A 21085-nucleotide genomic window follows, 5' to 3' on the forward strand; every position below is an offset into this window, starting at 1 on the left:
TGTTGTCCCTTTCTGGTAGTCTCCTGAGAAATACTTACTGTATCTGCATGTACATACCTCCAGTAAAGTCTTGTGAGGAACTGAGATCATACTGGGGAAAACTTGACCACCTACTCGAAAGTATAGCCTCTCTGTCACCCAACCCTCGGCTTGTCTTGGGAGGCGACTTCAATGCCCGGATCAGCCTTGTTTCCCCACAAAATACAATATTATCTGGACTAAACTTGGAGGACGAACCTGAAATCTGTCAGAAGGCAGCAATGGGCACCACCTCTAACCACGCTGGGAAATAACTTTGTGAACTTATAATTAAGCATAACCTTTTGTTATGCAATGGGCACGGGGATAGAGATAATCTCTTCCCTTCCCCAAAGTTTGATCTTGCCTGTAACAGCAACTAGTTCCTAGAAGCTGCTATTCAAACCTGGATCAGACCCGGCCAGTTACCTCGTAGTCCTGGATCTGAAGGCGCGGACAGTTTGCTGAGATCTAAGCAAGGCCCAGCTCTTTGGCTGATAGCTGGAGACTGAGGCTCATTGCGATTGGTAGGACAGGAAGGAGGGAGGTGAACAGTAGGTGGCGCCGGAGCCAGCAACAAACGGAGCCAACCAATTCTGATTTGCTCTATTCTTCCCATTCTGTTGGAAGATTTGGGAAAGATGAAAAAGCACATAGTTAAGCTGATGAACCCGCTTTCACAGGAGGCAGTTTTGGGGCACCAACCTAGATGGCTTTTGAAGAAGATTAGAGAAATTCAGAAGGCTCTTCCTATGCTCTTAATGGACCAGTTTTCACTGCCTTTTCCCAGAGTTTTGCAGTGACACCTGGGCTGCTAGCATGTGCTGGACCCGGGGGGGGGGGGTTACCGAGAGGCGTGGTCAGAGTCCGGTCCTGGATTGAGGGTCTGGAGACTGTCCACCAAGGGCGAAGCGGGGTCCAAAGCAAGAAGCCGGGCGTGGTCAGGAACTCCGAAAGAACAGGTCTGGGTGCTGGCAGAAACAGGTTTCCAACGACGTTGCTCCCGCAACCTGGGACTGGGCTGACTGGCCTTTATTTCCTCTGAGGCCAGGGGCGGTCCCGGCCCACAGGTGACCCGCCTCTCCTGGCCTTAAGGCGAGCACTCCTCCTGAGAGAACCCAGTTCCCTCCGCCTCTCTGCCCTGAGCCTCTGCAGCTCAGGAGAGGCTGGAGGGTTACTGGACCCAGGGGCAGCTTCACCTTCTCCTGACAGGGCTGGGAGAGGCACACCTGCAGGCAACGGGTCCTCAATCACCTCCGGAGCCAGAGTGGATACATCTGGTGTCTGCTCCTGAGGACCCGGCACAGGTGCAGGCCCTGGAGGCGGGGACTCCTGTGCAGGCTGGGACTCCTCAGGTTCAGCCTCTGAATCAGATTCCCAGGCCATCACGTAGCATCTCTTAGGTGTTACACCTGGGCTGCTAGCATCTCTTAGGCTTGGCTGCCTAGGACTTCCTGGGTCTGAAGTTCTAACAAGGTGGTTGGCACAGCGCTAAGCTCCTGATTTCTTTCTTTCTCATCCCACCAGGTTTTGAATGGATACTTTGTGCACTATTTTGCTCCCAAAGACCTTCCTCCATTGCCGAAGAATGTTGTGTTTGTGCTCGACAGCAGCGCCTCCATGGTGGGAACCAAGCTGAGGCAGGTGAGAGTCTGGGGTTCTGGCAATTCATTACCCTGACCCTCTGCCTGATGGCATCAAAGCTCCTGCTCTGGGGGGGGGGGGGGTGTTGGACCTGCATTCCCACTGGGTTTGGTGAATGTTGTTGTTTAGTCGTTTAGTCGTGTCCGACTCTTCGTGACCCCATGGACCAGAGCACGCCAGGCACTCCTGTCTTCCACTGCCTCCCGCAGTTTGGTCAAACTCATGCTGGTAGCTTCGAGAACACTGTCCAGCCACCTCGTCCTCTGTCGTCCCCTTCTCCTTGTGCCCTCCATCTTTCCCAACACCAGGGTCTTTTCCAGGGAGTCTTCTCTTCTCATGAGGTGGCCAAAGTATTGGAGCCTCAGCTTCAGGATCTGTCCTTCCAGTGAGCACTCAGGGCTGATTTCTTTAAGGATGGAGAGGTTTGATCTTCTTGCAGTCCATGGGACTCTCAAGAGTCTCCTCCAGCACCGTAATTCAAAAGCATCAATTCTTTGGCGATCGGCCTTCTTTATGGTTTGGTGAATAGATGGGAGAAAAGGAAATTCCTTTCTGATGATCTAGGGATGAAGGAAGTCCTGCTAGAACGGAAGCAGTTGGTGTTGTGTCTTGCATCAGATTGTGTTGCTCTGGAGTAATTTGCATGGACCAAAGGGGTCTTTCACCTCTCTGGGTCCCCTAAACTCACTCCCCAAAGTTAAGCAGCGGCCACACCTCAATTAAGCCTAGTTTGCTGAACAGGGCAGAAATGAACAACTAAAGGCTTAGCCACCTATGGCTGGGAACAAAGGATTAAGTCTTTTTCCAGCCAGGAGTTGGTGTGAACAGGCCAGCTCTGTTTTAGGTCAGGGATTAACCTTTGCAAGCACTTTTACTTTCCTCCTGATGGGGCTCGGATTAGGAGGAGGGTTGGTTTGCATAGTACAGTCTCAGGTTAACCCTCAAAGAGCTGTGCTCAAACGCCAGAAGTGAGTTTTGATCTTGCTGCTTTTGTTTTTTTAAGGTGTGTGTGTGCTTAAATGGTGCACTGAGTCGTTGTCATAATCTTAAAGCATGAAGACAGCAAAACATATAGGTATAATGTTTTCGGAAGGGAGGAACTTAAGGGGTTTGCCACCCCAAGAGCCCCCAGATAAGGAACATATTGCAAAGGCTGTTAACTATACAACTTTTAGAAGACATTTGAAGGCAGCCTTAGAATCGTAGAATCATAGAGTTGGAATAGACCACAAGGGCCATCAAGTCCAACCCCCTGCCAAGCAGGAAACACCATCAGAGCACTCCTGACATATGGTTGTCAAGCCTTTGCTTAAAGACCTCCAAAGAAGGAGACTCCACCACACTCCTTGGCAGCAAATTCCACTGTCGAACAGCTCTTACCTTGTATAGGGGAATTGTTGATGTTTGATGTTTTATTGAGCTTTTATATTTGTTGGAAGCCACCCAGTGTGGCGGGGGGGACCCAGTCAGATAGGTGGAGTAGTATAATAATAATAATAATAATAATAATAATAATAATAGTAGTAGTAGTAGTAGTAGTAGTAGTAGTAGTAGTAGTAGTAGTTGTAGTTTAGTTATTTAGTCGTGTCCGACTCTTTGTGACCCCATGGACCAGAGCACACCAGGCACTCCTGTCTTCCACTGCCTCCCACAGTTTTGTCAATCTCATGCTGGTAGCTTCGAGAACACTGTCCCACCATCTCGTCCTCTGTCGTCCCCTTCTCCTTGTGCCCTCCATCTTTCCCAACATCAGGGTCTTTTCCAGGGAGTCTTCTCTTCTCATGAGGTGGCCAAAGTATTAGAGTCTCAGCTTCAGGATCTGTCCTTCCAGTGAGCACTCAGGGCTGATTTCCTTCAGAATGGATAGGTTCGATCTTCTTGCAGTCCATGGGACTCTCAAGAGTCTCCTCCAGCACCATAATTCAAAAGCATCCATTCTTTAGCGATCAGCCTTCTGTATGGTCCAGCTCTCACTAGACATGAACAGCGCTTATGCCACATTGGTATCATGCATTTAAAGTGCTATGATAGCACTGCTATGTCACTTTAACAGCCATGCCTTCCCCCCCAAAATTCTGGGAGCTGTAGTTTAAGGGTGCTGAGAGTTGCTAGGAAACCCTGCTACCCTCAGGCTGCATAAGGCGGGTTTAACGTTAACCCCTTTTCCCATGCTGTAGTCCCAATGAAAATTGCAAACAACAGCAACCCACACCTCATCCTATTAGTCCTTTGATGGAGGAATTGTGATCCTCCTAGAATCATAAAATTGTAGCATTGTACGGGACCCTGAAGATCAACAGATACAACCTCCTTTAATGAAGGAATCTTTTGCTCAATGTGGGACGAGGGGGATCTAACCCAGCCATAGGCAACCTTCGGCCCTCCAGATCTTTTGGCCTACAACTCCCATGATCCCTAGCTAACAGGACCAGTGGTCAGGGATGATGGGAATTATAGTCCAAAACATCTGGAGGGCCGAAGCTTGCCTATGCCTGATCTAACCCTTCTGCCCCTGATGAAAATTTCACACCCAAGGCAGCAACGAAACCTTCCTTCCAGCAGGGGGGCAGTGCTCATTAGGACTGGTTGGGCAGAAGGCAGGGAGCTCAACACTTGGTGGCGCTAGAGCACACACTGACTGGTTGTTGGAATGGCAGCAGGCTAGTGGTGGGTGTCTGGCTGAGGGCAGACTTCTGTTGGTAGGACATGGCGCCACTCACCCTAAAAGACGAGCCTCCACCACTTCCCTCTCTGGGATGAACTACACTTTTGGGGGAAGGAGCCATTTCAATTGGAACTACAGCAGGGACGCGGGTGGCGCCTAGGACTTGCCGATCAGAAGTTCGGCGATTCGAATCCTCACGACAGGGTGAGCTCCCATTGCTCGGTCCCGGCACCTGCCAACCTAGCAGTTCGAAAGCACGCCAGTGCAAGTAGATAAATAGGTACCGCTCTGGCGGGAAGGTAAACGGTGTTTCCGTGCGCTGCTCTGGTTTGCCAGAAGCAGCTTAGTCATGCTGGCCACATGACCTGGAAGCTGTACGTTGGCTCCCTTGGCCAATAAAGCGAGATGAGCGCCGCAACCCCAGAATTGGCCACTACTGGACCTAATGGTCAGGGCTCCCTTTACCTTTACCTTTACAGCAGGAATAAGGAATAAAACCCCGATTCCCCACCCCACTGTTATTTTCAAACTATATTTGATCATTGCAACCACACAATAAGCATCATGTCTAGGTGCCATGTTTGCTAGGAAGCGATTTTAAGGGCAGGAGGCAACAATACAGAAATGGGCTTATCTCTACCAGCTAGACGCAGGTCCTGTTTCTTTCCTGGGAGTGCAATCTAGGAAGTTGGAACAAAGCCCTTATTATCAGAGGCCGTGGGGAAACTTTGCTCGCTTCAGCTCTGCACACTTTGCTGGAGGGGAAAGCGATAGCGCGAACAAGGGGAGTGTGAGGACGGGAAGAGGAATGTGAGATGTGCTGAGAAAGGCAGATTTCAAGTTTTGGAAATGGGCTGGAGGTTAAATTTAAAATACAGATAGCCTGCCTGGTGGGATGATTAGAAAACCGCCCGGACTGCGGAAGGTGTTTGGGGCTAAAGGTTATCCGCATGGCTTCTTGGCAGGATTTCTGCGCCTTCCAGGGATGGGTGCCAGGTAGACATTCAATCGGAGACGCTTCCTGCACGTTTAAATCTTCCAGGAAATGAGGGAGAGCATTTGTTGATTTATTTTGCTGTTAAAGACACTGGAGATTTGGCTTTTAAAAAGGGTGACGGTTTTAGAATTTGAGGTCACCCCATGCAGTTGGTTTAGCAGGATAAAATGAAATGAACTACTGTATACCTCTTTTCCGAGGTGAAATAAATTTATGGGATACAAAATCTGCCCTTATTCCCTTATGGGGGACACAAGAGTCCTTATAGAGTCCTTTGTAGGTCCTCCATTGGTAGGAGAAAATAACAGAGGCCAACCAGAGAATATTGAGAAGCAAAGCAACTAGTAAGCCTGATCTTTATTGATCTGTTGCAACAGGGTGCTCCCCTCACATGCAGGAGAGAAGGAGGAGGACCCAGAATCCAGGTGTGCCCGCCCTTATATAGACATTTTGAAATTCCCTGCCCTGGAGTCCAAGATCACCCCCAGAAACATCATACATACATCACAGAAGGGGTATAGCTCAAGACCACCCCTCAGACACATCATACCTACATCACAGAAACGGCAGTCTACAACAGAAATCTGAGTGCGTTGTTTACCTCCTGTCTCACAGGTTACCTGTTAATGCTTACTTGATTGGATACCCTGGGGAGCCTGGCCAGTCTTTTGTAGTGACAAATACTTAGTTCCTGAGCCAGGTCACAGGCTCGCCCTATTCATACACAGACATACCCTTAAGACAGGATTTGTGAAGGAAAAGACAATGGGGAGGCTTTTCCATTTTCCTTGACCTTGCAGAAAAAACATTTGGTCAGTTTGGGAGTGAAAATGGTTTCAGGGTGGTCCTCCTGTGCTGCTCCAGACATGTGGTCCACACATCTATGTATGGGCTTGGTTGGTACATTTATGAATATATATATATATATATATATATATATATATATATATATATATATATATCAAAACACAAGAACCTCAGCCAGCCAGTGTATACAGTGCTGAGTCAGTATATAAGGCAGCTTCCTGTGTTCCTAAGTTTCTTTGGCCCGGCTCTGCTTACAGAATGGCAAGATAATAGTCACCTAACATGCAAAGGAAAGTGGTCCTTAGCCTCCGAGTGGATGAAAGGAGATGGACGAGGCACCAGAATGGGGTTATTGTTGCCAGGCCATTACTTCATAGGAAGTTTGCTGCGTGAGGCAAAGCGAGTGCGTTCTAAACAGCTGAACTCTTGTGTCCCTATGAACTGACTTGACTTCCACTTCCCAGCCGGGGCCACCTCCCCGCCCCCAATCCCCGGCCCACGCTGCGTAACAACGGAGGGATTGTGTGAGACAAATATCACCAACAACGGCTCCCATTTCAGAGGGACCTCCGTCTGGCCTCATGCCGTCACCTCAGCTTCTGGGAATGAGCCTGTCACTAGTTTGGACAGGTGGAAAGTGCCCAGTTAGCATTCTCCCAACTGCCTTTGGTCTCCACGACTTGGACCAGAGATGGAGAACCTAGGGCACTCCAGTGGTTGTTGAACTCCGACTCCCATCAGCCCCAGACAGCAAATGGTCAGAGGTAACAGGATCTGGAGTACAACGACCTCTGGAATACTACATGTGCTGAGGAATTCCAAGCAGGGTTAAAGGATGTATGATTAAATGATTATTGAACAGTTGCAACAGGGTGTTCCCCTCACAAACAGGAAAGGAGGAGGACCCAGAACCAAGGTGTGCCTGCCCCTATGTAGACATTTTAAATTGCCTTCCCTGGAGCTCAAGACTGTTACGATATGGATGCAATGCAACCGCGAGCAGCAGGTGGCTGGAAAGCAAAACATAATAGGAATGTTGGAACTGTTCCGTGGGAACAGAGGGAGAGTCTTATTTCAGTGCAAAGCACCGGAAATAGCTCAGTGTGACCTGTACAGGAAGTACAGGAGGAGGAGTTTCTCTCTCTTGATGGAGTCTGATGAGAGAGGACGTGTTTCTCTGTAATGCTGCAAAGACAGAAATAAAGGCATGTAAATACATTTCTGTCTATCTCTTTCCCCTGCCTGGGGGAGGGCAGGGAAGAGTGGTGTGTTCTTCTCACGTTTGAGGAGGATCCCCGATCGAGACCTTGCCTGCATCTGCCGGGAATGCAGACAGGGAGGTCACCAGGAGATCATGCCGGGTGCCTGGAGAGTGGCCAGTTTCTCCTGAGGAGAGGAAATATCGCAGATCTTCTAACAACCCCCAGAAACATCATACGTACATCACAGAAGGGGTGTAGGTCAAGACCACCCCCCACAAACATCATACCTACATCACAGAAAAGGTGGTCTACAACAGAAATTTGAATCTTGTTGTTTTTCCTGTCTGTCAGGTTATCTGATGTCTTATCTGATTGCCTTTCCTGCCCATTGCTTTGAGATGTTGATTTCCCAATTCCTGAGACAATGGGAAGATTCCCTCACCCCCTCCCTCCTTGCAGAGAAAACATTTGGTCAGTTTGGGAGTCAAAATGGTTTCAGGGCGGTTTTCCTGTACTGCTCCAGACATGTGGTCCACATATCCATGTACGTGAGTGGCCGGCACATTTATGAATATATATATGTTGTTTTTTAGTCGTTTAGTTGTGTCCGACTCTTCGTGACCCCATGGACCAGAGCACGCCAGGCACGCCTGTCTTCCACTGCCTCCCGCAAACTCATGCAAAATAATGTTTGCAGCTTTGAGAACACTGTCCAACCATCTTGTCCTGTTGTCCCCTTCTCCTTGTGCCCTCAATCTTTCCCAACATCAGGGTCTTTTCCAGGGAGTCTTCTCTTCTCACGAGTATCTCTTCTCAAAGTGTTGGAGCCTCAGCTTCAGGATCTGTCCTTCCAGTGATCACTCAGGGCTGATTTCCTTCAGAATGGAGAGGTTTGATCTTCTTGCAGTCCATGGGACTCTTGAGAGTCTCCTCCAGCACCATAATTCAAAAGCATCAATTCTTCGGCGATCAGCCTTCTTTATGGTCCAGCTCTCACTTCCATACATCACTACTGGGAAAACCATAGCTTTAACTATACGGACCTTTGTCGGCAAGGTGATGTCTCTGCTTTTTAAGATGCTGTCTAGGTTTGTCATTGCTTTTCTCCCAAGAAGCAGGCGTCTTTTAATTTCGTGACCGCTGTCACCATCTGCAGTGATACATATGACCTTAATTTTTTTATTTCAACAGAATGCTTGACTAGATTACTTTTTGACCACACCCTTTGGTCTTATGTCTCCATTTTTGAGATGGAGCACTGAGGCTAGAGATAGAATGGGTGGTTCAAAAAGCCACACAGCATGTACATGAGCAAGGATTTCAACCAAAACTAGTGTCTCGGGCCTGTGTCCAAAATGCTCCCCACTGAATCACATCAGTGCTGGAAAAGTTTCTTTAAAAAAACACAGACACAAAACCCCCCTTCATTGTCCTTGATAGCCCTTGGTTTTCGACTCCAAGGCCACCAGCTGGTGGGATGACTCCAGATTCCATTGCGGTGGGTAATGTGTTTTGCCATGACATCATCAGCTTCCATTCGAGATCACAAGGGAAGCTGAACAGAGACGACTAAGATGTTTCGGATGCTCTCCAAATTTATCCTTGCATCTGGGACCAAGAAGCCTTCAATATTTGAAGACGGAAAGGGAATGGACTTGGCACGGGGCTCTTCAGGGAAGCTGTTGTGTTAAATATCGGATTGCAGGCAGCAATCATTTAGCACTTGAGTCTGTCAAATTATATAACCCCAAATGTAGAAGACGTTCATCTGGGTGGACGTTTTTGACTTTGGGTTCTTTCATCGCAGGCGCCTTGAAAATATTATTATTATAATTCATTTTATTTCTATACCGCTTTATATTTTTAAAGGGGGAAAAAATCTCAAAGCAGTTTACAACCTACGTTAAAAGATCAAAACAAAGCATTACAGAAGAAATTATACATTCAAAGCAACATAATTAACAGGGAACTGAAAATATTACCTTAAACATTTCAAAACAAGGCATTGCTAAAGGAGGTAAAATATAAAATACACACATATTTTTAAAAATGTATTTTTATTAAAGATTTTCTTGATTTACAAATGTATGTGCAATGTCTCTCTCTCTCTCATGTTTTTTCCCCCATGTAACTTTTTTTTTTTACAAATCAATTTCATTTGTTGAGACATTAGGAAGAATAGGGGGAAAGATGAGTGGGGGTGGGGTCGGGTGGTGATGTTTCTATTTTACTTAATATATGTGGGGTTTTGTGTCAGTGTTGCTTATGCAGGTTCTCTGCTGTTCCCTTGTGTTCCTTTGGTGGTGAGAGAGGTTGGGGTTGGCCAAGGGTGTGGCTGTTCATTTGTGGTCGGCTGTGGTGGTCTTTGTTTTCATGTGTGAGTGGGGTGGGTGGGTGTTTTGGATCAGGTTAGCCATATTGATTTGTATGCCGTTGGTGGATTTTTGTCCTTGTCTTGTTGGGCTGTGTATGTGATAAAGGGGAGCCATACCGGGGTGAAGGTGTCTTCTTCTATTTGTCCCTGTGTCAGTTTCAGTTTATTGGTTAATTTTTCTAGTAGGGCTGTTTCCCATATTATTTGGTACCATTGGTCCATGCTTACTCCTGACAGGTCTCTCCAGTGTCTGGCTATGATGTTTCTGGCTGCTGAGAGTAGTGAAATACACATTTATAACAGCATCATTAGCAAGAGAATAAAAGATTATATTAAACAAAAACATGCCAAAGATTCCAGAAACAGTCAATGTGGCTGACGTGCCAATCAGGTTGAGAAGACCCCAGCGATGTAGATTGCACATCAGTCAGCAGGGACACTTAGAAAGGTGCCACATAAAATACTCATTACACAGTTGTAAGAAATTGATATTTTAGTGTGGTGGCATCCAAACTTTGGAACTCCCTGCCTATTGACACCAGGCAGTCTTTTCTGCTGTACTGTTTTCAGTGCTTGCTTAAAAAAAAATTTTTTTTAGGCAAGTCTCTCCAGACACACAGATGTTGATGCCCCTTTAATTTCTTTTACTGTTGATTTTAATCATAGAATTAAAGAGTTAGAAGGGATCCTGAGGATCATCTAGTCCAGCCCCCTGCAGTGAAGGAATATGTAGCTGTCCCATATTGCGGATCAAACCTGCAACCATCATTTTTTTAAAAAAATGTTTTTAAACTGTTGTTGTTGTTTTTACTGTTACTTTTAATATTTCCTGTAAACCACTCAGAGGTTTTACTATAATCAATTGCGTGTGAATATTGTTAAATAAATAAATAAATAAATAAATAAATGGTATCCAGGAACAAAACAAATTACCTCATACTGAGCCAGACAATTGGTCCATTTAGCTCAGTTTTGTCTCCAGGGTTTCCTTTGGTGGGATTCGAACCCAGAACCCTCTGCATGCAAGACTGCTGCTCTGTCACTGAGCTACAGCCCTTCTAAATGAACTGCCCTGCTAGCGCAAGGACATTTAGCTGCTCAATGAGACTTTCCTGCCCCCCTCCTTCTGCCACAAATCTGTTCTGGGTGTTCCCACTACCCTTGGAGAAGATTTAGGGGTTGCATGGGAAGAAAAGAGGGTATGGGACTACAGAAGTATTAAAGATATTTTTGTAATGGGGTGGGGGAATCCAGACAAATCTGGAATCCTGGGAATCTAATTGCAGCGTTGGGGATGTTTGGGTTCCGAGAAAAGGCAAATAAGAGGAGACATGACATAGGTTAATTAAAATATCCATGGCATGGAGAAAGTGTGCAGTTAAAGTATGGATTTTTTTTTGCAAAGCAGTAATCATACTGTGTATCAGGAAAGGTTCACCAAAGTACACTAGTTTGCAAATTTGCAGAAACCTTTTGGGAAAAGTGTGTTTCCGGGGTTTGATGGCTCATAACACCACTTTGATTTTTAGTAACGCCATGAAATTGTATATCAACGGAATGATAATTTAATGAATAATGTGATGCAACAAAGTTTGTTCAATTCCCTGTATTCTATCAAACGCAATAAAAAATTTATAAAAAAAAAAAAAACAAAAGTTATAGCCAGATAACCGCAAAAAAGGAAGCACAACTTCCTTACAGCAATGTGTTTTGTCTGTGACCGCACATTCACACATGCATGTAATCTCTTGGTACTTCGGTAATTGTTCTTCTTATTAATTAAATTTGCAGACACTGCCCTTCATTGTAGATCTCAGGGCAGCTCACAAAGTAGAATCAATCAATTGAAATAATAATAATAATAATAATAATAATAATAATAATAATAATAATAATAATAAAACCAGTTGTAAACTGCTGCAAAGTGCATGTATACGGCATAGAATGCGGCAGCTAGACTGGTGACTGGGAGCAGCCGCCGAGACCATATAATACCGGTCTTGAAAGACCTACATTGGCTCCCAGTACATTTCCGAGCACAATTCAAAGTGTTGGTGTTGACCTTTAAAGCCCTAAACAGCCTCGGTCCTGTATACCTGAAGAAGCATCTCCACCCCATCATTCAGCCCAGACACTGAGGTCCAGCGCTGAGGGCCTTCTGGCGGTTCCCTCACTGCGAGAGGCCAAGTTACAGGGAACCAGGCAGAGGGCCTTCTCGGTAGTGGCACCCGCCCTGTGGAACGCCCTCCCATCAGATGTCAAAGCGATAAACAACTACCTGACATTCAGAAGACATCTGAAGGCAGCCCTGTTCAGGGAAGTTTTTAATATGTGACATTTTAGTGTATTTTTCATCTTTGTTGGAAGCCGCCCAGAGTGGCTGGGGAAACCCAGCCAGATGGGCGGGGTACAAATAATAAATTATTATTATTAATAATAATAATAATAATATCTTTATTGTCATTATTATTATTAGTATACGTTGCTGTATCTAGTGTAAATATACATCCAGGTTGCGTCTCTCGTTTCAGACCAAAGATGCCCTCTTCACTATTCTCCAGGATTTAAGGCCTGAGGATCACTTCAATATTATTGGCTTCTCCAATCGAATCAAGGTCTGGCAACAAGACCAGCTGGTGCCCGTGACTCTCAACAACATAAGAGATGCCAAGGTCTACATCCATAACATGTCACCTACTGGAGGTACTCCTGGTGCCAAGGGGGTGGGGGGGTGGCTTGTGCTTTTTCAGTGAACCTGTGACTTCATTTATGACACAACACACAAATGAAGGCTGCACCAGCGTAATAAATTCCATATTATTATTATTATTATTATTATTATTATTATTTAATAATAATCCTTTCTGCGACAGAGGTGCTCTACACTTTTGACTACACTTATGATCCAAATGGTTGGACAGTGTTCTCGAAGCTACCAACATGAGTTTGAACTGCAGGAGGCAGTTGGAAGACAGGAGTGCCTGGCGTGCTCTAGTCCATGGGGTCACAAAGAGTCGGACACGACTAAACGACTAAACAACATGATCCAAAAGGGACGCAGGTGGCGCTGTGGGTTAAACCACAGAGCCTAGGACTTGCCGATCAGAAGGTTGGCAGTTCGAATCCCCGTGACGGGGTGAGCTCCCATTGCTCGGTCCCTGCTCCTGCCAACCTAGCAGTTCGAAAGCACGTCAAAGTGCAAGTAGATAAATAGGTACTGCTCCGGCGCTTCCGTGCGCTGCTCTGGTTCCCCAGAAGCGGCTTAGTCATGCTGGCCACATGATCCGGAAGCTGTACGCCGGCTCCCTCAGCCAGTAAAGCAAGATGAGTGCCGCAACCCCAGAGTCGTCCGCGACTGGACCTAATGGTCAGGGGTCCCTTTACCTTTACCTTATGATCCAAAAGTTCAGCAGGTGCAGCTTTCTTCCAGAGCCACATCTCTAGGCTGAGAAAAGCTATACCTGTTGGATATCTGCCATTCGAGCAGATCTTATGGGCACAGAGACAAGGTACTGGAACTTGGAAGCAAAGGAGGGGTTGCCTCCTCCTACAAGAGGAGAAAGAAACCCAGATGTGTTGGCCTGTCTCCTCTCCACCTCCAAATCCAGGTTCTCTGAACGTAAGGCCACCACGACTAGTGGCTATGGACAGTCCTCCATGAATTTGTCTTAATTCCCTTTTGTGAAAATCCACATGTCATACTGAGACAAGTGAAAACGAAGTTTGCCTTCTCATGGAACGCTAGGAAAGACTCTCAGTCCTCCAGAAAAGAGACGTTGTTACGAGCCTCTGGGTATTGGCTCATCACAGGAGGGAATAATTTTTGGCATGTACCATGCAGAGCTGTGAAGCCAAGGGTAGGGTGGAATCAACTTGGTTGTTGACACACACATACTGAAAGAATTAGCTTTCTCACCCAGTGGGACATTTCCAAAGAACCTTAGGTAGCTTTAGTCCAACCGTGGAACAGCAAACTCAGCACTGATGTACTTTATGTTAATATTTTGTTTAAGGGGGGGGGGAATAGATCGATAGAAGGAGATTTCACTGGAAGACTTATCCAGGTTTGGGGCAAGCACTCTTTGGTGAGAGAGCTCCAGCAGAGATTTTGAATCACAAAACGTGCAGCAAGGTAAAGCATGGAAATATAGGCTGTTAGACCAGAGCTTTCCAAACTTCTCATGTTGGTGACACATTTTTTTAGACATGCATCATTTTGCGACACAGTCGGCCGGCGGTTTGAATCCCCGCGACGGGGTGAGCTCCGGTTGCTTGGTCCCTGCTCCTGCCCACCTAGCAGTTCGAAAGTACGTCAAAGTGCAAGTAGATAAATAGGTACTGCTCCGGCGGGAAGGTAAATGGTGTTTCCGTGCGCTGCTCTGGTTTGCCAGAAGCGGCTTAGTCCTGCTGGCCACATGACCCGGAAGCTGTACGCCGGCTCCCTCGGCCAGTAAAGCGAGATGAGCGCCACAACCCCAGAGTCGGTCACGACTGGACCTAATGGTCAGGGGTCCCTTTACCTTTACCCTTTTAGTTCAGTTTTACTAGCGGACCAAAAGTTAAACTAATCCTTTTCCAGCCCTGGGAGGAGTGTGTGGAGCGTTCGCAAAACACACCTACACACTGCAGCCGACACACTGCAATCGTGACACATAGTTTGGAAAGCTCTGTGTTAGACTTTTTAAGTTGCTTTCAAATCTACCCACTTACCACATGCTGGGTAAGTTAAAAATGGTTTACTTACAAACGCTTCAAAGGTCAGATTCATGTGTTTTTCCATACAGCAGCAAGAAAACACAGGCAGTATCAGTGGCAGAGGAAGGGGCTGAGCAACTAAGTCCCTATTCCCCATGCCCCAAAAGGTTAATTCTGCTGTGTCTTCCTAGGCACAAACATCAATGGAGCCCTGCAAATCAGCACGCAGATCCTCAATGACTACATCACCCAGAACGACATTGAAGCTCGGAGCGTCTCCTTGATCATCTTCCTGACAGACGGGCGGCCGACGGTTGGAGAGACGAAGTCCGCCAAGATCGTCAGCAACACCAAAGAGGCCATCCGCAACAGGTTCTGCCTCTTCACCATCGGCATCGGCAACGACGTGGACTACCAACTATTGGAGAGGCTGGCGCTGGAGAATTGCGGGATGACACGGCGGGTACGGGAAGACGAGGATGCTGCCGCACAGCTGAAAGGGTAAGTGGAGAAAACGGAACTAGTTTTAGCCCTGGCTGTTTGGATGTTCTGCTTGCCGGGCGCAAATCCAGCTGTGGACTTTGGTGGGGCCGAGGCACTTTCGCGAGGCAGTTTGTTGCGGACTCATTGCTGCTCATAGCGACGTAGGAAGTTGCAGAGTTGAACCGTTGGTCAGCCTATTTTTTTTATTTTTTTATTTAAATTAAGTACATATACATATCCATATTGGGACCTGGGTGGCGCTGTGGGTTAAACCACAGAGCCTAGGGCTTGCCGATCAGAAGGTTGGCGGTTCGAATCCTCATGGTGGGGTGAGCTCCCATTACTCAGTCCTTGCTCCTGCCAACCTAGCAGTTCAAAAGCACGTCAAAGTGCAAGTAGATAAATAGGTACCGCTCCAACGGGAAGGTAAATGGTGTTTCCGTGCGCTGCTCTGGTTCGCCAGAAGCGGCTTAGTCATGCTGGCCACATGACCCGGAAGCTGTACGCCGGCTCCCTCAGCCAGTAAAGCGAGATGAGCGCCGCAACCCCAGAGTCAGCCACGACTGGACCTAATGGTCAGGGGTTCCTTTACCTTTACATATCCATATTACATATACAAACAAAATAGAAGAAAGAAAGAAAGAAAGAAAGAAAGAAAGAAAGAAAGAAAGAAAGAAAGAAAGAAAATATAAAGAAAAGAAATACTAAAAGAAAAATACTCTCAGATACACATCTTATATAAGGAATACAAGCCATCTTATGGTCCTCTTCTATTTTAGTAATATCTCCTTTTGCTACTTCTGACTCAACTCCCTGATTTATATATTGACTTCCCTCCACCCCTAAACGGTCCCTTATAATATATATTTCCAGTTCTCTGTTTTCAGTTAGTAAGTCTGTGGAGAAACATTCTGGTTTCCTGTGGGGTTAATAATTAATAATAATAATAATAATAATAATAATAATAATAATAATAATAATTTATTATTTCTACTCCACCCATCTGGCTGGGTTTCCTCAGCCATTCTGGACGGCTTCCAACAGAAGGTTAAAAATACATTAATCTACACTATTTTTTATTTTATTTTTTAATAATAAGTTTTTATTAGTTTTCAGTTACAACAATCCAATAACAATGCCTCATTATAACAATGCCAAATTAATAATAGCAATCACTGAGATGCCAAATTATACAATCTAGGTGCCCCCGTGCTAGAATTAATGGTTTGATGATTTATTTTATTTCTGCGTTCCAAACTCTTATAAATTTCAATTACGCTCCAGTCAAGATACCAATCCCTTATATCGCAACTGCAGTTTTAATGACTTCCATTCGTATCAACACATTAAATGATTTGTACACCTACAGAGGTGAAGCATTCAAACTCACTCCTTCCTGTGTGTGGCAATTATTCTGTCTGTAATGTTTCTTCCCGTCCACATAGAATATTATGTCTGTCTTTTGCCAGTTCTTGCTGGGCTAGTGTCCCATTGTTGTTTCAGAAGTTCTCCATTCCTCCGTCCCTGCTTCATTGTTTTGCAACTTTAGCAGCAGCTGCAAAAGTCACACTGTCTCCATAAAAACCCTGCTTCTGCCAACTTTCTCTCTCTAAGCCTGGGAAAGGAGAGCAAGCTGTCAAACTTCAAAAAACTTCCGCAAGGCAGTTTGCTGTGGACTTTGTGCTGCTCGTAGGGACATAGGTAGTTGGCGAGTCAGACCACTGGTCTGTAATAAACGAAAATCTGCCCTGATTCCCTTATGGGGGACACAAGAGTCCTTATAGAGTCCTTTGCAGATTGTCCATCGGTCGGAGAAAATAACAGAGGCCAACCAGAGAATATTGAGAAGCAAAGCAGCTAGTAAGCCTGATCTTTCTTGAACTGTTGCAACAGGGTGCTCCCCTCACTGGCGTGCTTTCAAACTGCTAGGTTGGCAGGAGCTGGGACAGAGCAATGGGAGCTCACCCCATCACGGGGATTCGAACCGCTGATCTTCTGATCGGCAAGCCCAAGAGGCTCAATGGTTTAGACCACAGCGCTGCACAAGTTAGGAATCTGATGCAGGGCTATTATATTTGTTATCTGCTGTAAGGACGCCTGTCTGCTTCCACTATGCTCTGCTTGTTGTTGTTGTTTAGTCGTTTAGTCGTGTCCGACTCTTCATGACCCCATGGACCAGAGCACGCCAGGCACCTCTGTCCTCCACTACCTCCCGCAGTTTGGTCAAACTCATGCTGGTAACCTCGAAAACACTATCCAACCATATGCTCTGCTTATATATCAGTAATGTCACCCCTTGGAGCTTCTTAATAACAAACTGTACCTACCTATGCAGATTCTATGACGAGATCGGGACACCTCTTCTTTCTGACATCCGGATCGATTACCCAACAGACAGCGTGGAGCAAGTGACCCAGAACCTCTTCCCCAACTACTTCAATGGCTCTGAAATTGTCATTGCCGGGAAGCTCTTCAACAAGACAGCCGACCGCTTACATGTGGAGGTGACGGCCAGCAACAGCGACAAGTATGTCCTCTTGAAAACGGACGTGGCCGTAGACCTCTCTGGCAAAAACCACGTTGGACTGGCCTCCAGTGGTGCCGAAGACCCCACGGATGATCAGAACTACGTCGAACGGACTTGGAGCTACCTCACCATCAAGGAGCTGATGACCTCCTGGCTGAAGAGCGACGACAGTGAGGAGAAGGAGACGTTGAGGGAGAGAGCCGAGAAGCTGGCCCTCGCGTACAATTTCGTCACCCCCTTCACCATGCTGAAGATGAAGGAGCTTGCGAGCCAGGCAGACCTCCCAAAGGAGGTTTACACCGGCCCATCAACCGAAGGAGTTGGGGAGATCGTACAGGGACTTCAAGGTCACCGGGCACCATCAGGTAAGCATGATGCGTATTTTCTTATGTTCTGAATGGTTTTCAGGTATTATGTCAAACGATGTGGGAATGCAATGTGTCTGTCACCATGCAGTTTAGTTGTGGTCTTGGTTTGAAGAAGAAGAGGAGTTTGGATTTGATATCCCGCTTTATCACTACCCGAAGGAGTCTCAAAGCGGCTCACAATCTCCTCTCCCTTCCTCCCCCACAACAAACACTCTGTGAGGTGAGTGAGGCTAAGAGACTTCAGAGAAGTGTGACTAGCCCAAGGTCACCCTGCAGCCGCATGTGGAGGAGCGGGGAAGCAAACCCGGTTCACCAGATTACGAGTCCACCGCTCTTAACCACTACACCACACTGGCTCTTCTCACACTGGTTCTTCAAGTTTTGGCCTTTATGTAGCCTATTCACGTACAAGGAGAAGGTTTCAGCAGGCTGGGGGACCCCAAGGCTTGCAGAAGTTAGGGAAATATATGGTGGGGGCAGAGGCCCCAAAACAGCCCCGGGAAGGCTGAGTGGCCGTGGAAATCAGACCGATCATTGGGTGGGGAGAGTAGAAAACTCGATGGCAGGGGGAATTAAATGGAGAACTGTGGAGCAGGCAATGTCATTTAAGTCCCACATAAACGGATTCATTTATATTGAGCCACAACTACCGTATTGGCCCGAATATAAGCCGCACCCAAATATAAGCCACACCTTTAAAATTCGGGGGGGGGGGGAGAAAAAAAGACAATACAGTGGTACCTTGGGTTACGTTACCTTTGCGTAACATAATTAATTCTTTCTGGAGGTCCGTTCTTAACCTGAAACTGTTCTTAACCTGAAGCACCACTTTAGCTAATGGGGCCTCCTGCTGCTGCTGCACCGCCACTGCACAATTTCTGTTCTCATCCTGAAGCAAAGTTCTTAACCCAAGGTACTATTTCTGGGTTAGCGGAGTCTGTAACCTGAAGCGGATGTAACCTGAAGCGGATGTAATCTGAGGTACCACTGTATACCCAAATATAAGCCGCTCCCTTAATATTCCGCAGGCACTCACACCCGTTCCGTTTTACCATATTTCTGTTTCAGCATCAATATCGTAAAAGCCAATTTTTGTAAAGTCGCGAATTTAAGCTGCACTTTTAACTTTTCACGGTCAGAATTTGGGGAAAAAAGTGAGGCTTATATTCAGGCCAATACGGCATATTGTTGCAATTCCATTTTTACTACCATTAAAGCTTGAAAGGACAAAGGAAAAATGCAGTATACAGAAATAAGCACCGAATATTAAGCATTTTTTTAAAATACAGAAATTAAAGAAGAGAAGAAAAAAGGAGGGAAACTTCAGATAGTTGTGATTCCTGCATTGCAATAGGTTAGACTAGGTGGCTCTTTGAGTCAACTCTACAATTCTATGATATTCTTTGGACAAAAGGGAACCTTAAATTACAGTATGAAATAGCCATGTTATTGCTTATCATGTTTGTTTTCTCCTCCCTGTTTTTTCCTGGCTATCTAGGGCCTGTTGTTGCAAAGCCAGCGAAACAGAAAGTTGAAGTCACGAAAACATCAGGTAAGTCCCCTAGCAAGGCAGGTCGTTCCCGTTCAGCATATTCTCTTAACTTAGCACAAACTTTCTGGAAGTGTCTTAACAGTTTTCTCCAGAAGGCGTCGGTACACTGGGCAAGCAGGACTCTTTTGAGTGCAGGAGAATATTACCAAGAAGGCCTTGGATCTCGTCACCATTCATGAGACCGCAGACAAGTTGGGTTGTTGTTGTTTAGTCGTTTAGTCGTGTCCGACTCTTCGTGACCCCATGGACCAGAGCATGCCAGACACTCCTGTCTTCCCGCAGTTTGGTCAAACTCATGCTGGTAGCTTCAAGAATACTATCCAACCATCTCGTCCTCTGTTGTCCCCTTCTTCTTGTGCCCTCCAACTTTCCCAACATCAGGGTCTTTTCCAGGGAGTCTTCTCTTCTCATGAGGTGGCCAAAGTATTGGAGCCTCAGCTTCACGATCTGTTCTTCCAGTGAGCACTCAGGGCTGATTGCCTTCAGAATGGAGAGGTTTGATCTTCTTGCAGTCCATGGGACTCTCAAGAGTCTCCTCCAGCACCATCATTCAAAAGAATCAATTCTTTGGCGATTAGCCTTCTTTATGGTCCAGCTCTCACTTCCATACATCACTACTAGGAAAACCATAGCTTTAACTATATGGACCTTTGTTGGCAAGGTGATGTCTCTGCTTTTTAAGATGCTGTCTAGGTTTGTCATTGCTTTCCTCCCAAGAAGCAGGCGTCTTTTAATTTCGTGGCTGCTGTCACCATCTGCAGTGATCATGGAGCCCAAGAAAGTAAAATCTCTCACTGCCTCCATTTCTTCCAAGTTGGGTTGGGAGCACCTTAAACTATGACCCCTCATCTGCTGGTCTCAAGGAACAAAGTGTGACATGGAAGAACTGTCCCCAAATGTTGATGGCAGATTAGGCCACCAGTTTTGACCCAGAAGTGAACACAACTTGGATTTCACTTATGTGGCAGCAAAACAGTTCAATAACTGAAGTGCTTTCCTTTCATTGGATGTTTTGAGCTTTGTGTAGAAATGTCACAATGGGGTTGTTCAACGTTACATGCGCAAGAGCAGCATGAGCCTCATGTGTATAAATCTAAATCAAATAAGTGTTGGAAATGGAAAGAAGGTTCTTTTTATCATATGTGGTGGTCTTGTAGTAAGGTTAATGTTTACTGGGAAATGATATATAATGAAATGAAAAGGATGTTTAAAATAACCTTTGTAAAAAAAAGCACACACAAACCAGAAGCTTTTCTTTTGGGAATTATAGGGACAGAGCTACCTAAAATGTATAGAAATTTATTCATGTATGCTACTACAGAGGCAAGAATGTTACTTGTCCATAAGTGGAAAGAAGCAGAAGTCCCGGCAAAGGAAGAATGGATACAGAAGCTTATGGAATATGCAGAAATGGCGAAACTTTCCAGAAGAATAAGAAATCAAGACAACAAACTTTTTATAAAAGAATGGAAATAGTTGATTGAATATTTACAGATAAATTGCAAACAGATAAGAACATTGGCAAGATTATTGTAATAACCTGCAATTTTATAGTGAGTTTATATTTAAAGTAGATGAATAAATGAGGAAATTAAGATAATTTGGATGGTATTAAAAATAAATTTAAGGAACTGTAGAAAAAGGGGGAAGGAAGTTGAGTTTTGAAATGTCAAAATGATTGTAAAATCAGTGAAATGTATAAATCTGAAAAGCATAAATAATTTTTTTAAGGGGTGTGGAATGAGCCTCAACT

The 21085-nt window shown here is 45.7% G+C and overlaps 1 protein-coding gene across 2 annotated transcripts in view; it reads left to right on the plus strand.

Annotated features, from left to right (window-relative positions):
- Window positions 1-21085, plus strand: part of ITIH5 (inter-alpha-trypsin inhibitor heavy chain 5) — a 56258-nt gene that overhangs the window by 25054 nt on the left and 10119 nt on the right. For both annotated transcript variants that reach the window (XM_028747271.2, XM_077935343.1), the window contains exons 7-11: window positions 1546-1662; window positions 12239-12410; window positions 14594-14903; window positions 17221-17777; window positions 19279-19332. In XM_028747271.2, coding sequence (XP_028603104.2) covers window positions 1546-1662; window positions 12239-12410; window positions 14594-14903; window positions 17221-17777; window positions 19279-19332 — 1210 coding nt within the window. The remainder of the gene's footprint in view (window positions 1-1545; window positions 1663-12238; window positions 12411-14593; window positions 14904-17220; window positions 17778-19278; window positions 19333-21085) is intronic.

This window comes from Podarcis muralis, chromosome 10 (genome assembly GCF_964188315.1).
Source record: "Podarcis muralis chromosome 10, rPodMur119.hap1.1, whole genome shotgun sequence".
Lineage (NCBI taxonomy): Eukaryota > Metazoa > Chordata > Lepidosauria > Squamata > Lacertidae > Podarcis > Podarcis muralis.